The sequence below is a fragment of the Belonocnema kinseyi genome, chromosome 8 (genome assembly GCF_010883055.1).
Source record: "Belonocnema kinseyi isolate 2016_QV_RU_SX_M_011 chromosome 8, B_treatae_v1, whole genome shotgun sequence".
NCBI classification, from domain to species: domain Eukaryota; kingdom Metazoa; phylum Arthropoda; class Insecta; order Hymenoptera; family Cynipidae; genus Belonocnema; species Belonocnema kinseyi.
Window position 1 is genome coordinate 25,513,926 of NC_046664.1, and position 18,764 is coordinate 25,532,689.

The 18,764-nt window shown below is 29.2% G+C and overlaps 1 protein-coding gene across 1 annotated transcript in view; it reads right to left on the bottom strand.

The window, feature by feature from the left end:
* LOC117178415 (tyrosine-protein kinase RYK-like) overlaps positions 1-12,003 on the bottom strand; it is a 102,475-nt gene extending 90,472 nt beyond the window's left edge. Inside the window, exons 1-2 of the mRNA XM_033369842.1 lie at positions 11,854-12,003; positions 6,384-6,657 (exon numbers count right to left, since the gene is read on the bottom strand). Of these exons, the coding sequence (XP_033225733.1) occupies positions 6,384-6,657; positions 11,854-12,003 (424 nt within the window). The remainder of the gene's footprint in view (positions 1-6,383; positions 6,658-11,853) is intronic.
* Positions 12,004-18,764: the final 6,761 nt, after the last annotated feature.

Sequence of the window (18,764 nt, forward strand, 5' to 3'; positions counted from 1 at the left end):
AAGTTAAACGTCTCTAGTAGGTCTTGTATTCCAGAAGAAGAAATTCTGCTGGAAATTTATTTACATCTCTCGTCACCTTCACTACTCTCTTTCTCTCTCTCTCTCTCTTTCTCTCTCTCTCTCTCTTTCTCTTGTAATTTTAACCTTTCACTCTCTTTCTCTCTCCCGCAGTCTTTTTCCTTCACTTTTCCTCTCGACGACTTCCATCACACCGGAGGAAGCTCCTCTGAAAACTGGCTTTCTTTCCTTTACCTTCTCCTTATCGTTCCAACACTTTTCGGGACTTCATACACTTTCGCGTTATTTACTTGGTTGGTCCGCGGACTGTTATACGTGAGTTGCTCATTTTGTCAGACGAGAACCGGGTTTGAGAGGACTGTGAAAGAGGAAACTACTAGAAAAGAAAAGAGTGTGATGGAAAAAGAGATGGGGGTGGGAATGGGGGAGGGTGGTGCAGGCGGGACCATGCGATGGAAAGTGAGAACTCAGACTCGTTAAAGAATTCTTGAGTTTCTAGCTCAGCAACAGGGAACAAAGTTTTTCGTCCTTCTTCCTTCAAAAGACTCGATCAAAGCCAGGGTCTCCTTATATCGCAATTTCACCTCACCTTCCCTTCGATTTAGCGAGAGAAAGGTCTTTTGAGATATTCGTCATTCTATAACTTATGCACCAAGTTTTTTTGTGCCAAAGTTTTTCGGAAATATATTTTTCTCCTTAGAATGTTATCATTTGTTTTAAATTTATAATTAGGAGAGATAATGTAGAAGGGAATCACATAATTATTTTGATAGATGGTAGGGTAGTTCTGATAAACAACTTTTTTTTTATATGTGAGAGTACTCTCCAAAAAGCTTTCATTTGATCGAAAAGAAGTGTGGATTTTCCCAGAACTTTTAGGATCACGAAAGTATTTTTCCGTCATGTAGAATCTGTCATTTTGTTTGATGAATTTTTGGATTAGGCTCGTGATGAGCATAAATATCCCATTAAGATTTTTAAAAGGAAATAAACATTTACAAAAGAACGAAAACTCACAATCAATTCAATAATTCTCGAAATAGTGAGAAGATAATTCTAGTCATGCAAACATTTACTCTTCTCGTTATGGCCAGGATTATCTGGAACTTTTTAATAAATGGATGTACATTTGTTTCGGAAAGTCGTAACCTTTCCTAAAGTCTTAGACAGTCAAGTAAATTTTTCTAAATTAATTATTTTCGTGTATCTTAGGAGGGGAAGTTGTCGAACTTATTTAAAGACTTGTTTTAACACCTCTGCAAGATTGAGACAAAAAAATTGATCTTGTCTGAGACAACCTTAAAAATAAATGCAACGACCTTTCCTACTAGAAAATGTCGACCTGTTCAAATGACAAGGTTCCATTTCGGAGAGACTAAATAAAAAGGTAGTAACTCGTGAAAGCACCATAAAAAGGTGTTGACTCACGGAGGGACTCTCAACTCTGTAGCACCTTTTTATTTTGTCTCCACAAGTTAGCACCTCTCCATGAATTTTATCCGAAATGTAACCTTTTTATTTTGAAACGTTGATATTTTTTTCTAGTTTACTGTAAATGAATTTTTGACATCGATTGTCTAAACAAAAAATTTATTTATGTTTCAATTGCTAGGAGTTTATAACTTTCTCAGCCAAGCAACAAGGGATGTTGAAACAATTCTTAAATATAAATTGAACAAATTTGCATTCTGGGGTACATTTATTAAATTTATTTTAATGTTATTTTATAGTTTAGTAGTTGATTCACAAAATCACTTGTGGTTTTCCTTTTTGGAAAATGTTCCTGATTCAGTGATGTTAACCAAAAAACACCGAAAGAAACTGTAACAAAATTATGAATCCGTCAAGTTGACGAGTGCTTGATTTCGAAAATATGCAAATCAGAAGAATAACATTTGAAGAAACCAATTTGTCTTTAAAATACAATTGGAGAAGAAGTATCGATTGAAGAAGGCAAATGAGTAAAAAAACTTAAATTTATTCGTCAAAATGTGTGACGTTTCGTTAGCATGGGTTCGCCAACCACATCAGGTTAATTTAATAAAAGAAACACCACATAAATATTACATTTTACAATTAAATAATAAAAGTTGTATCAGAATAAAAAAAATAATTTTAATTTTCACTGGTTAAAACATAATTTTAACAAATCTAAAATAAGAGAAAAATTTGAAGAACGCATTTCGGTTCGATTGAAGTAACGATCTAAAATTTTTTTTTAATTGTGGGGATCGTAGCAATATTGTAGCAATAATTAAAGAAATTGGATAGTCAATGTTAATCAGTAACTGTTACAATATTTTAAAATTTTTAAGGTGATCATTATTATAAGATAATAATATTGATCTATCAACAAGATTGTACATTATGTTTTTTTTCTGTTGAAGAGGATGATTTGAAGGGAAGCTCATTAGTCTGCCTGACGAAATTGGCTTTTGGAAACAAATCTGATATAATATGATTATCATTCCTAATTAAAGTCATTTAAAAAACTAATACTCTTACTTTTTTCTAATTCAAAGGTAAATTATAAATATTTGATTATAAAAATTAAAGGTATTGATAACTGCGAGAACATGTGTTTTTTAATTAACATAATCTTATAGATGTTTCTTCCAAATCATCCATTACAATGTCTGCAAACAAAGGTGAGATTGGTAAGCCCATTCGCGTATAATAAATTTGTTTATAAATATTTTTATGGACATTGTAATGAATGATTTAGAAGAAACATGTCTGAGAAAGTTAAAAATATTTTTAATGTGTTGATCTTCTATATTGCAGATAAGTCAATGATACGATTAAATGCATTAAAAACTATGTTGTTGTAGTTATCAATATTCTTAATTCTATAATAAAAATTTAGAAATGACCTTTGAATTGAAAGAAAATAAAAGTATAAATTTTTTGAAATTGAAGTTGATTACTGATAATCATATTAAAACTAATTGGTTTCAAAATCCAATGACATCAAACAGACTAATGAACTTTCTTTCAAATCATCCTCTACCAGAGAAAAAAACGTCGTGTATAATAGGGTGGTCTAAAAATGCATTGGAATTTTTATTTTTTTATTTTTGTGAGAACACTTCAGAAATTTGTTTGAATCCACACAAAAAAATGCATTTAAAACAATTATATTTAGAAAATATTTTTTTACAAATATCAACATTATTAGTCTGTTTTATAGGGTCCCAAAAAACCCCCATGTCTGAAAAAATCGGTTTTGTGAGTTTTTAGCGATAATTATGACTTTTTGCGGTTTTTTAAATGAAAATTTTTGGCTTTTTGTCGAATTTGCAATGGGAGTGATGTAATAATAAATTCAAGTTAACAAAAATAATTATCCAAACAATTTATTATCATTGTTAATAATATTCTCTTTGCTTTATTGGTAGAATGTTGCAGTTTTTTCTGAAATTTTCAAGTGTTTGTTTATTTTTCATTAGTCGTAAAATAATAATTAATTAGATTTACCAAAAATAATTGTGTAAACAAATCAATATTGTTTATGACTATCTTCATCTATAGCAATGTCTCATAGATCGGGTTTTTGGCAATTTTCACCTTTCTGTCCTTTTTTCACTTAGTGAGGTGATGATTAATGAAAGTTAAAAAATAAGTTGTTCAAACAATTCAATATTGTTTTTAACTATCTTTTCTTAGATAAGTGCAATAAAGTGGCAGGCAAATCATAGTTAAAGATTTTATTTTAAAAACCACAACTTTCTAGCACTTATCTAAGAAAAGATAGTTATAAACAATATTAAATTACTTAAAAAACTTTTTTGTTAACTTTCATTAATTATGTCACTACGTGAAAAAGGACAGAGAGGTAAAAATTGCCAAAGAAAACGCAACTATTAGACATTTCTATAGATGAAGATAGTCATAAAAAATAATAATTTGTTTAAACAATTATGTTTTCTGAATATAATTAATTATCAAGTCACGCCTAATAAAAAATAGACAAGCAGTTCAAAATTTCAGAAAAAAACCACAACATTCTACCAATGAAGCAAAGAGAATATTATTAACAACGATAATGAATTGTTCAAACAATTATTTTTGTTAACTTGAATTCATTATTACATCACTTCTATTAAAAATTGGACAAAAATAAGAAATTTGAGAAAAAACGGCTTCTTTTTAATATAATATTATAAACAATAATAATAAATTGTTCAAACAATTAATTTTCTTGACTTTAATTAATCATTTATCTTAACTGAAAATTGGACTAAAAGTGATTTTTTTTAAACTACAATTTTGTAGCATTTTTCTAAGAGAATATTATTAAGAATAATAATAAATTTTTTAAACAATAACTCTTTTCAACATCAATGAACTATCACTTCCCTCTAATTGAAAATTGAACAACAAATGGAAAGTTTTTTTAAAAATTGCGTCTTTCTAACTCCACTCTATGAGAAAATTGATAAAAACAATATTCAATTATTTAAAAAATGTACGTGAACATCAGATTATCATTATCAAATGGGTTTTTATATGCCAGAAACAATTTGCACTAAAAAACCGCAAAAAGTCATTGCTAGTGCCAAAAACTTGCAAACCCGATTTTTTCACTTATGGGTTTTTTTTGGGACCCTATAAAACAGACTTATGGTGTTGATATTTGAAAAGCGATATTTTATTCGTATCCTATCGCTGATTGTGAAGAGAAACGTTGAGTTTCAACTCGATTGAAATAATATTGAGGATTCTTAATAAGATTTACTAAAACATCTTTTTTCTTATGAGAAGTATTGTTAACCTTTATGGGGCTTGCGGCACTTCTAAATATCATTTTTTTTCAAAAAAAAAACTTTTATTTAAAACAAATGCCTTTATTTTTTAGTGGATTCGAACAAATTTCTGTGGCGTCTCCATAAAATTTCAAAAAAAAAAAAAAAAAAAAAAAATGTTTGGACCACCTTAGTGTTGATAGAGCAATATTATTCTCACAATAATTTGCACGCTAAAAATTTAAAAATAATTAAACACTTGCTGAACAACAATGATCATCCAATTTCTTTTATGAATAAAAACATTAAAATCTGCCTAAATAAAATAAAATATCACTCTTACAATGAGGCAGTAAACAATCAGATTCGTTGACATTTATATTAACTTAAAGTTTGCCTTCCTTTTCCTAATAATTTTACAAATTTGAGATTTTAAATAGATACAATATCGCTACGATTCCTATAACAAAAAAAAATTAAGTTCTGTGATAATTTAGGTGAAGATACTTCAGAAAAATGGAAAAAAAATCAAGTTAACAATTATTTTTGTAAACAATGTCCTGCATCTTATGTGGGTGAAACAAGATGATCTTTCAAAAATCGGAATAATGAACACATTAATGTGAATAAAGCGGAGTTAGTTATTCCGAATTATCAATATAACTTTAGTCATATATTTAATTCGGATAACGTAAAAATTATGCATCGAGAATCCAATTATAACAAAATATTTATTTCAGAGATGGTCCATATCAACAGTAATTTAAATAATATTAATGAAAAAAAGGATATTTATGTCCTTAGTAAAACATAATTTTCTTTATTACAGAAATTAGATTTGTGATCAACTTTCGAATCAGTGGAGGTATATTAAATTAATCTGTATTATTTGTGAATGTGTGTTTGTGTGTTCGTATGTTTTTATATAAAAGATACGACGCAAGGTTAGTCCTTTCAGTTAACTTTAGATCGTTTGTTCAATCGAACCAAAATGGTTTTTAAAAACTTTTCTCTTATTTTAGCCTCGTTAAAATAATGGTTTAACCAGTGAATTTGAACGGTAATTTTTTTAATCATTTTTAACTTATACTCTTAAGTTGTAAAAATGTGACATTTAGGTGGTGTTTCTTTTAACAAATTAGCCTGATGAAGTTGACAAACCTATGCTAATTTTGAAACAGTGTCTTTGGTATTTTTTTTACATCACCGAAGCATTCAAATAAGGAAAGGAACATTTTCCAAAAAACAAAACCACGACTGATTTTTCGATTATAATACTAAAGTAAAAAATACCTTTACAATAAATTCAAGAAATGTACCCCAGAATGCAAAGCTGTTCAATTTATCCTTAAGAATTGGTCCAACGTCCCTTGTAGATTCAGCTGAGAAAGTTATAATTCCCTAACTATGAAAGGCGATTTTATTCTTCATTCTATAAAGTAGAATTGCTTTCCTAAAAATGGTTAAACTTTTCTCTCGCTTTGACAACACCAAAGGACAAAATAGTCCTCCACCAAGTATATGTAAGATCAAACTAATAAATTTTGGTTTAATTTGATCTTGCAGAGCAGAAACAAGAAAAGTTTGGAGACAAGTTAGATTAGAAAAGTAGAAAACTACCTTTGGCGCAAATCCTGTTCCTCTTGAAGACGAGAATGGTGTCATTGTACTTTGTGTCCGTATTTAGTGGCGCAGTAACGTTTAACCTCAAAGCCATTGGAATTGCCGCACTCGCGAGACCCGAACATGGAAGTCTGATCGAAAAGACCTGAAGGGTAACTGGAATTTCCCCTTTGGCCGAAATGTTCACCCTCGGTGGCAAAAGAGCCACCAGACCCGAACTGTAACCTGGAACACCCATCATGTCGTAATCCAACTCCATCGAATAGAAAAGCTGAAACAGAAGAAATCAAACTCAACCAGTTTTCCTTCCAAATTGCGAGCAATAAGATTATCATTTTATCAATTTATTATTTTGATTACTCAACTTATTTACCACAAAAAAGTTCAAGAAAAAATGGTTCTTACACCAAAAATGGAGGGGGAAACGTTTACTGAAAATGCGGTCGAGCGTAGGTGGATTACCCTTGATTATTTGGTATTACATTGAGTTACCTCTAAATACAGAATGACACTGAAAAAAATTGTTGGACAAACCATTCATTTTGTAATATATGGGACTGCCATTGTTGTAGTTGGGACAACCATTTACTTAGTTGCTTGTACTAGCTGAATAGTCACTGCAACTAATGGAATTGCTGTATCAACTAATAAAATAGGAGTACTATATCTTACTAACTAAAACATTGACTCAACTTACCTTTTTTTCAGTGTACTCTGGATTCCGTAAACTCTGAATTGAATAGGATTAGTTTTCATTTTGATTTTGTTTACAAGCAAATAATAAATAAGAATCAAAGAAAAATGAGAAAAAAATAGTATTCCAGTCTTTTCGAAGTTTATACACCCATTCAGGGCGATATGAAAAGTCCGATAAAAAATAAAATTATTTAAACAAATTTTGAATGCTTAAAATCGTTTTTATAAGCTAGAATAATTTATTTTATTTTTATGTAACATCATTGTTAATTAAATCATGACAGCTTTTGTCCCAGCTATAAATTACATATTTGAGTTTCTTTATTAAATGTCTCATTTATAGTAAGCACTCTTCAGTAAATTTCAAGCAAACACAAGTTTATATTTTAATATGAACGGGTAAAATAATAATAATATTATGTATATTCACAAAATTAAAAAAAGCATTCACTCCTCAATAACGTATTTAAATTTATTTTAAGTTTCCGGTTTTTTGGGAGTGTAGATACAATCCAATTTGTTCCCCACATTCTACACTATTGTTTGTAATTGTATATTATTTATTAATATATAATATTTGTAATTTTTGTGGCAAAAATTTTTTAACTTTCCCTAGGATTTTCTATGGGTGTTTAAAAAATAATATTGTTCTGAATTTGCAGAAATTTGTTCGTTGACTTTTATTCTCTGATTGACAATTTCTATACGAAATTCAATTCTATTTAAAGATGTATCGTTATAGTTAAATATCCATCCTTTTAGTTCAAAATTAACCAAATTGTTGACATTTTTTTTTTCAAATTTATTATTTTAACTGAAAATATAACTATTTTATTTTTAGGTAGAAGGTTTATCTCATGGAATGAAAAGATACCTATTTGGTTTAAAATTTATTTATTTTTTGGTTTCATATTGACTTCTTTAACTCAAAATGTAACTTTTCCTTTTTTCTTGAAATTTTTTTTTTTAGCTGATAATTCGTCTGTTTTGGTAGATCATGAATCTTTTTGATTGAAATTGTCGATTTCTTGGTTGAAAATTTAACTGTGTGGTTAAAAATGAACTTTTACTCTTCAAATATCCTAATTCAGGGTTAAAACATCAACTATTCTACAGAAAACTCGTCTTTTGGCTTAAAAGTTCAACAATTCGGATGAAATTTTTTTTCTTCCTTGATTGAACAATTTGTATTTGTTGAACATTCGTGTTTTTCGTTGAAAATTAAATTAGTTTATTTGGCTATTTTGTTTGAAAATTCGCCTTTTTAATTAAAATTTCAAATAATTTTTTGTTTGCTTTAAATTCATCAATTTAATTGAAACTTTATCAATTTGATTAGGGATGTTTAAAAAATACATTTCTTTCTCGAAAATTTTATTTTTCGCTTTTTTGGTTGAAAATTTGATCATTTGGATTGAAAATTCATCTTTTATGGTAGAAAAGTCATGTTTTTTGGTTGAAATAAATAAATGAAAATTTGTTAACATATGCCTAAGTGAAAACCCAAAATGTGTACAGAAGCAGCATACATTTAATTAAATTAAAATAACATTTTTAAATCTAAATTTATAATTCTTTCATTCCGAGCACGTTAACATTTTAGTTAAAAATTAATTTCTTTGGTTGAAAGTTCATTTTTTCATTGCTGACATTGATTCTTTCAACTGAACTTTTAACATTTAACTATTCAATTTTTGCCAAAAACTGATCTTTTTCGCTAGAAATTTAAACTTTTTTGACTAAAATGCTACGTGCTATTAAAAATTCACCTGTAATAGCTCAAAATAAAGTTTTTTCGCGGCAATTAACTTTTTTGTTTAAAATTTATTTAATAGGGTTGAAAATACATTTTTTCTGAAAAAATTTAATTTTGTTGGTTGAAAATTCTTTTTTTTCTCGAAATTTATTCTTCTAACTGAACATTTAACTATTCTATTTTTGGCTAAACTTGTATTAGGAGTTTAACCTTTTTTGGATAAAAATACACTTAAAAACTCATTTTAATATTTGAAAATTTATCATTTTAATTAATAATTCTTTTTTTGGTAGAAAATTTAACCATTTTGTTGTTAATTCTTATTGGGGGGGGGGGGGGTTAATTTTTGTAACTAAGAATTTAACTACTCTATATTTGGGTAAAAATTGGTCTTTTTTTTAATCAAAATTTAATCTTTTATGGACCAAAATGCAATTGTTTGATTGTTTGACTGTTTAAAATTAACGGTTTTTACTCTAAATTTACCTGTTCTGAAGAAAACTCATACTTTTTCCTCGAAAATTAAACAATTTGGTAAAAAATTTTAAAATATTTAGGCGAAGGTTGAATCACTTTGTGAAAAATAATATTAATTTTAAATTAAAATTAAAATTATTTCTTAGATATTTCTTAGTAGTAGATTTATCATTTAAGTTAAAAATTAATTTTCTTTATTTGAAAATTTAACTGTTTTGTTAAATATTGGTTTTTATTTTTTAATTAAAAGTTAGCTGTTTTAACTAAAAACTTAACTATTATAAAATTCTATTCTAATCTCAAAAAAGAAAATTCTAATTTGAAAATTCACCTAATTCTTACTTTCTTCTGGAAAATTAAGCTATTCGATTGAAGCCTGTTGTTGACAATTCATGTATTTTTTTTCAATTCGACTTCTATGGTAGCAAACCAATTTTCTTTTTTGTTGTTGTTAAAAATGCAACCAGTTGGATGCAAAACATATCTATTTTAGTTAAGGATTCAATTATTTTGTTGAAAATTCGGCTTTTTTGATTGAATTTATCTACGTTTTATTTAAAATCAAAAATTTTTTGTTAGTACAAACATAAGCTATAAAATTTTGTATTTTGGGACATCAAATTTTAACAAGTTACGTTTACCAATGCGGGAAAATACAAGTTAAATTTGGCACTGTGTGCAAAAGCGGGCTGAGTTCAGCCTGACTCTCATTCATTCTATTTCCACTTACGTAATTTTTCAAAATCTTGTTTGCGCTGACAAAAAATCTGAAACCAGTTTTCTTTTGCAATTATTCTGCGCCGCATTTACTCTCGGCCTGTAAATTTAAACTCAACCCTATTTTCTGATCCGAAATCTTCCGCAAAATTAAAATATTTTATTGTTAAATGCAGCACAATATGGCGAAAAGGACAACTTTTCAAAAGAGAAGAAGCACACGATAATAGGGGAAAGACTGTGTTCCCTTTTATCTAATACACGTAGATTGATTGTAGGCTTTTAGCATAATCTGCATAATCACTATTTTTCTTGTGAAAAGAAAGCAATGTAGCAGGATTAATTATGACGACAATAACAAGCAGGAACCTAACTCTTAAGTTGAATTCAACCCTTTTATAGTCACGACATACACATAACAAATAGCTGAAGATATTTGATTCCTTAACACCAAAGGCAGTCTGATGGTGGTTATCACGCCAACTCTCTCTAGACGATTAAGGGATGGGGTTAAGAAGGGCGTCGGTTAGGGGGGGGGGGGAGCTCGGTTGACATTACATCACGAAGTACTAACCCCATTATTTATGACGCCTCGTAAAACTTGTGGCGTGTCTAAGTACTATATATTCGTTATCCATGAGGGTTGAATTGCATTCCCGGATTTCGCGCTGCATGCACATTCACTATAAACAAGTGTGTAAAATAGAGTAGCTTAAAACCGCCATTGAACTTTTTTTGAATTCTTATTCCTCTCCTTTAATTACATATCCTTCTCTTTCATCTTCCTGATCTACTTCTCCTTTATCTTCTCCATCTCTTTATTCTCCTCCTTCGTCTAATTCTTCTTCTGCTTTATCTAGTTCTCCTCCTCCTTCATCTATTTTTCCTTCTTATTTATCTCCTGTATACTCTCAGTCATCTGCTATTTACTCTCCTTGATCTTGTTATATTTAAATGCCTATAAAGATTTGAATTTCGCGCCAAAAAGTGATTAAAAAAATTTATTAAATGAATTTTTAAGAGATCCTTTATTTGACCCCAGGTTGACTAAAATTTGTCAAAAAGGATCCGATATATGCCCAAAGAAATGGAAAACCATAAGCGTGACCTTGAAAGTTAATCTTCAAGGTTAAAATGCCATAGGACAAACTCCGATTGAATAAAGCTCCTTGCCACTTTTCACATATTGATGCGGGTAGGCCCTTTTAAAGTTTCAAAAATCAAAAGTCAAATTTTGAATCCAAAATATTCCAAATTAAAAAGAATTCCAATGTAAATCTTAAAAATTACAGAACTGTTTATCGCAAAACCGAGAATTTCATAAAATTGAATGGACAATCCTCTCAATAATAGTCCCTTCAATTATAAACATGTGCCATTCAAGAAACTAAAATTTTAGAGATTTCTAATTGAAAATTAATTATAACAACCTACTTCATTTCCTATCTTCAAGAAATAATGGAGATTTCTTCAACTGCAATAATTATTTCTCGTTCCAATAACAGAGCTGCAGTCTGAAGTGCTTCACTTGCTTCTTTTTCACTTTGGGTAAAAATAATGGTCGCCAAGTACTCTAAGAGGCTATTCAATTGGTAGGTCTTCAATTTATCTTTCTCTTAACTTCCATCCATCGACATACGAGTGGCTCGCTATCGATTTGTCTTGGCAAGAGTGAAGGGTTGAGTTAAGGGTTGTCTGAGCGAATTTTCTCAGCGACGAGCTTTTGCTTAATATCCACTCTCCGATTCTCCTAATAGCGTAAAAATGTTTGCTCAAGGAGCGTCCTCTTTCAACCACACCCAAAAACCCTGCCTCATCTACCTCATCCCTCATTCTTAATTGTGGATAAACAGCTAACATTATCCTTATACCTAAAGTCTCCTGCTCCCCCTTCTCCTTCTTTGTCTTCCATTGTATCTTCTTTCTCTTATTCATCTTCTCTATCTCCTTCATCTTCTTCAACTCCATCATCTTCTTCGCGCTCATTTAATTTCACTCTCTCATCTGCTTCTCCTTTTCCTTTATACCCTACAAATCCTTCATCTACTTCTTCTTTATTTTCTTTATTCCCTTTATTTACTTCATTATCTTCTCCTTCATCTACTTGATTTCTTTAATCTCCTTGATCTCCTTTACAAAAGTTATCTTTTTCCATTTTCTTTATCACTTTTATCTAATTTTTCTCCTCTGTCTCTTTTTTCCTCTCTTTCTCTTTATTTTTTTTCTTCATCACCTCCATCTCCTTAATCTCTTACACACTCCTTTACTTGAACTCCTACACCTTTTCATTTATCTAATGGATTTCTTTGATCTCTTTGTCTCCTTCACCAACTTCTCCTTGTTATTTTCCTTCATCTCCTTTATTATTTTCATATACATTTTTTAATCTCAGTTATCTACTTCATCTCATTCTCCTACTCCTTAATCCCCTTTAGCTCCTTCTTCTTGTTCCACTCCTTGAACTTCTTGATCTCCTTCATCTAGTTCTGGCTTCTCCATTTCCTTTAAATCTTTGATCTAAATTGCCTCCTCCTTTATCTTCTTTATCACTTTTCTTTACATTGTCTACTCCTTCTTCTTGGCCTTCTCCTCTTTGTTTTTGTTCTTCATCTCCTTTATCTCTTTCCCACTCATTTACTTTTACTGCTCCATCTACATTCGTCTTTTACTTCATCCGCTTAAAATGCCTTATTTTCTTCTCCTTCATCTAATTTATTTTCGTAATTAACTTCATCAACTTCTCCTTCATCTACTTGATTTCTTTGATCTCCTTGATTGCCTTATTCAATTTCCCTTCCTCCTTCTCCTTCACCCCCTGCGTCATATTTATTGACTGTTTTATTCTCAGTCATCTACTTCATCTATTTCTCCTACTCCTTAATCCCCTTCAGCTCCTTCTTTTTGTTCCACTTCTTAAATTCCTTGATCTCCTTTATCTAGTTCCAGCTTCTTCATCTCCTGAAATTCTTGATCTACTTCATCTCCTTCTCCTACATCTTCTTCATCTCTTTTATCTCCTTTTGCTCCTCCTTCTCCTTCTCCTTCTTCGTCCCCTCCTCTATTACTCTTTTTTCTCCATCTCCTATTTCTTTCTCCACTTGATTTCTTTGATCGACTTGATCTCTTTCATTAACTTCTCCTTCTCCTGTCTCTTCACCCCCTTCGACATTTCTATATATATTTTTTTAATCTTAGTAATATACATAATCTATTTCTACTACTGCTCAATTTCCTTCAGCTCCTTCTTCTCGTTTAACTTCTCGATCTCCTTGATCTCCTTTATCTACTTCTTCTTCTTATTAACTTCCTTTAGCTCTTTCATTTCCTTTAAATCCTTGATCTACTTCATCTACTTCTTATTCATCTTCCTCATATTTTTTATCTATAGAAAAAAGAGATTTTCCCATACCGATGTATAGAAAAATACTAGCCGGGTATGGGAAAAGTTCCATACACGTTATGACTATTTTCCCATTCCGATGAATGGAAAAAATTGTATACGTGTATGAGTTAATTACTTTCAATACATGTACGGGAAATTGACCATATTTTTTTCTTACAGTGTACTTCTTCTCCATTTCCTTTATCACCTCAATCTCTTTCATCTACTTCTGCTCCTACTAAGTCCTTTTCTCAGATTCCCTTTAACTCCTTAAAGACCTTTATCATCTTTATCTCATTTACATTAATCTAATTTAACTCTTTCTACTTTATTTTCCTAAGCTCCTTTATATCCTTGATCTCTTTAAACTACTTTATCCACTTCTCTGTCCTCTTTATCTAACTTTCCTTTATCTAGATCTCCTTCATCTTCATTCCCTTCCTCTTTTTTATCTAATTTATTTCCTTCAAGTACTTCTTTTTTCTTTTACCTTCTTTTCATTTATAAGATGCATGCAATTTATGCAAATTGATCTATTTTGTCTACGTATTTTTTTCATGCACCTCTATCTTCTTTAACTCCTTATTCCATATCTTCCTCTTCTCCTGCGTGGCTTTTTCTTCATTTTATTCATTTCTATAATCTAGTTCTACTTCTCCTTCTCCGTCATGCAATTTGTCTCCTAGATTTACTTCTCCTCTACCCCCTCCATCTCCTTTATTTACTTGTACTTCTCCTCCATCTTATTGATCATCCTCTTCATCTTCTTCGCCTCTTTCATCCCCTTTATCTTCTATAGCGCTTTTATCTATTTCTCGCTTGTCCTCTTGATTTCTTAATCTCCTTCCTTCTTAATCCCTTTCCTTATTTACCCCTCACACCTTCTGGATCCACACCATCATATTCGCCTTTATCCTATTCATCTACTTCATGACCTTCATCTCCTTCATCTAATTCTTCTTCATTTTATTTTCCTACAGCTACTTCTATTCTATCACCTTTATCTCCTCTATCTGCTTCGCCTTATCTTCTTTTATCACCTGTTCCCTGCTTTTCTCTTTCTCTTTTGCGCTTTCTTATATTCTCCTACTCTTCGGCTCCTTTTCTTTTTTTATTATAATCTATCCCTTCAGAGTTTACTTTACGTTTAGTGCTCTGCATACTTACATCTTTACATCCTTACAACCTTTTTACATTGCTCATGACCTCATTATCCTAATAATCAGTTTCATTTATTCTCTTATTAAATACTTGCTTCTACTTTACAATATTATGTATTCTTATGCTTTTGTATGGCCTTTGTTTTCCTCTCTTCTTCTTTCCTTCACAGTCAGGCTTTCCACTCTCTCTGTCTCTTTTTTCCTCTTTTAACTGCACACTCTTATGCTTCTTCTTTGACTCAATTCCTTATAGTCCATATTTCCTCATCATTTGATCTTTAAAGAAGGTTTTTTGTTTGTTTTAACTTTTTCTATTCCCCTTTTTCTTTCCTACTTCTCCTTTCCCTTTCCTGTTACAATATATTTCATGAAGGCGCTACGCAATGTTTACAGAACAAACTTTACGCCGCGTCGCGACGCGTCGCCCCATATATCATTATGATTATTATCGAAGGTTTGTCGTTAAAAGCATAAAATAGGGGCTTATTAAATTGACAGAAAAGCAGTTAATAATGTCAATATAAAGGAAATTAATTCGCAGAGGAGATGCACGACACGTACGTATTAATATTACTGAATCGTAATTATCGTCGATTGAATAGCATGGTCGAGATGTGTGGAACGAACCAATTTCACCGCCCATAATTTTTAAATTGATCGCACTTTTTTAATTTAAGCATTTAGTAGAAATTTTTCTCTTTCGAAAAAAAGGTTTCTTAGTTAAAAGTGTCACTTTCCTTCCAAAAACTTATCTTTTTGGTTGAGACAAAGTGTTTATAATTTGAAAGTGAAATGCTTCTTGTTTGAAATGCCAAATGTTACATTTCTCATTGATATTTTTTTTGTTTAAAAATTAAACTATTTCATTTTCGATTAAAAATAGATCTTCCTAATTTAAAAAGTCATTTTCTTAACGATTATTCTTCTTTATTGAAGAATAATTTGTGAGTTGGCGTTCCGGGATCCTCAACATTTCTCTATAGCTTCTTTTATTTTTTTCTATTAAATTGTTTGGATTTGCATTTGGTTCTGCATGGGTAAAAGTTGCACTACTTCGTTGAAATATTTTTGTTATTCAAGGTTTATCTCTTCCATAAAAATTTTAATATTTTGGCAAAATTTTATTTTTTGTTGGAAGTTCAATTTCTGTAGAAGAAATTGGTCTTTTGTTTTGAACGTTCAATATATACATTATCATTTTTTCCTTAAGTGACTGAAAAATCTTTAATTGTTAAAAAATTCATCTTTTTGGTCTAAAAATTTGTTTTTGTAAAAATAAATTTGACATTTTTTGGTTGAAATATCAACAAATGAACTTTTTCGCGAGATTTTTTATTTAGATTAAAAATTCAACTTTTTTTTTTAAAACATAATAACATGGTGAACATTTTAGTTCTTTGTTAAAAAGTCATATCTTATTTTAGAAAAGTCATTTTTTTTTTAAATAAATGAACTTCGAGATTATAAAAACAGTATGAGATTACAATTTTCGTGTTCTAATAATAATGTTTAGAGAAAATAAAAAATTTGTCAAGGAAAAAACAGAAAATTTTGAAAATGAAGTTTCTGTCAATCGTGCTCGATTTTGTTTTTTAATTACTAGCAAAGCAGCAAATTAGCGTGCATCTTTATGTTATTTTTTTTTTAATTCGTATTTTTTGGTAGAAAATAGTCTAATTTATACAAAATTAATTTTCCAATAATTTTTCGTTTGCCAAGTCTGGAATTATTCCGCGGCTTCCTTTCTTTACTATCGAACTGAAAACTGATTAATGCGAGAAGACCCGGCAAAACAAAACTGGCGCCTTTGTCGTTGAACATAAAACAGTGATTTTGTATCAAAGCGAAAAAATTCGCTGACGTAATGAGGTTTCCACCAGTTTAGAATACCACCTACGGAATAAATCGATTTCGGAATAAATAATGGACGCAAATTACTTCCGCTGAAGTGGAAGAGAGGGGGAAGAGGAAGGTTTTACTTTCAATGTGAAACTATTAACTATAATGAGGGGAGAAGCGGTATATATTTTTTCAAGTTCGCACAATTTATTTCTTTTTAGTGAAAAATCTCAATAAAAGAAAAAATATTTTAAAATCTCTCAGTATTTTCAGGCACTTTTTATAATTTGAAAATGAAAAATAATTCAACTGGTTAAAAATTATAGAACTTGAAAAAATGGTGTCAAAAAAACATAATAATAAAATGTTTCTTTTGTTCATTTTGCCGCAAATAGTTTCTTTATTGAAATCTAAAATTAATAAAAATAAAGACAAATTAATGAGTTAAAAAAATTAACTTTCCAACAAAAAACGAATTCCAAAAAATAGTTAAATTTAAAACGAAATGTACGAATTTTTAATTGAAATGGTGAATCTTCAACTCAAAACATGAATTTTTGTCAAAACATGAATTTTTGTCAAAACAGTTGAATTTTTAGCAGGAATTAAAATGATACAAAACAGGAAAATTTAAAAAAAATGCATTCTTTTTCAAGCAAAAGTTGTTGCAGTTTCAAGTGAAAATGATATATTTTTAATTTATAGTGTAGTAGGTAAACTTTCAGTTGAGGAATTAATTTTCAATCATCAATACAGGAATTTCTCTGTTCATCTACAATGATAAATTTCCAACGGAAAAATAAATCGGTTCGTCATAAAACAGTTGAATTTTCAACCAAAAAAAAAAGGAATTTTTGACCAAAATGTCGAATTTGAAACAGGGGGAACCATTGTATACCAAAAAGAACACATTAAAACAAAATTAATTAATTTTTAGCAAAATAGTGGAATTTTTAACTAAAAAAGAGAAACTTTTATCCAAGTAGTTGAATTCTAAAGTGAAAAATATTAATTTTCAACTTATGGTTGAATAGTTTAACTTGCAGTAAAAAAAAAAATAAATTTTAAATCGCCAAAAAATAAATTTTTCAACAAAAAAGATGAATTTATAAAAAAAATCAATCTCTTTGAACTTTATAGATAAATCTTCATAAGCAAATTGTAAAAAGTAAAACAAGCTTTAAACAAATATTTAAATTTAAAAAAAAAACAATTTTTCAACTTAAATAATAATAAATAAATAAGAAATTATTTAATATACTAGTATTAAATATTATATTATTAGTAAAGAGGTTATCTTTTTTGCTTGAAAATTCAACTAGTTGGTTGAATGTTTAAATACTGTGTTTTAAATTAATTTATTTGGGTGAAGATTCATAATTTTAGTCAAGTATTCATTTCTCTGCTTTAAAATCTATTTTTTTAAATTCGTGTTGAGAAAGAAGAATTTCTAATGAAATAGTACATTTTCTTCTAAGAAAGTTGAATTTTTAACAGAAAAGTACAATTGTTGAATAAAAAAGCTCATTTTCAACGAAAGATGAAAACGTTGAATTTTCAGTTTCCAAAACTGATTTAAAAAAACACGAGTTTTTCACTAGTTAAATTCAAATAATGAGAAAGAATTTTCAACAAAATATTTAAATCCTCAACAAACTTGATGAATTTTTAACAAACAAAATTTAATTTCTCCCCAAATACTAAAAATTGTAACTAAAAAATTGAAACTTATAAAGGAAAAATTTTTAACACAAAATGCAATAGCTACATTTTCAGATTAAAAAAACAATTTTTACCATTAAAAGATGAATTTCCAAGAAAATAGTTAAAATTTTAATCAATAGTTTACTTTTCTACCAAACTGTTGAATTTTCAACCCAAAAATATAAATTTTCTACAAAAAGTTTATTCACGTTCAAATAATTTCGTATTAGGCTCGAAAAATAATTTTTTATCTAGCGAAATTAATTTTTACAAAGTAATTCAATTTTAAAAGAAGCATGAGTAGAAGTAGAAAATTCCGAATTTTTACCAAACTAGTCGAATTTTCCACTTAAACAGAGAATTATTTTTAACTAATGGGATGAATTTTAAATCAAACAAAATAAATTTTTAACCTTGAATATTAATTTTATACCAAATAAGGCGAATTTTTAATAAAAAATATCGATTTTCAGAACAAGTGGAATAGTTACATTTGCAGTGTAGAGACAAATTTCTACAAACTATTTGAATATTCAAACTAAATTCAAAATACAAGAATTTCCTACCTAAATGGATTAATTTTTAACAAAATACATACATTTTTTACCAAATATTTAGTTTATTATTTAACTTATTAATGTAAGATT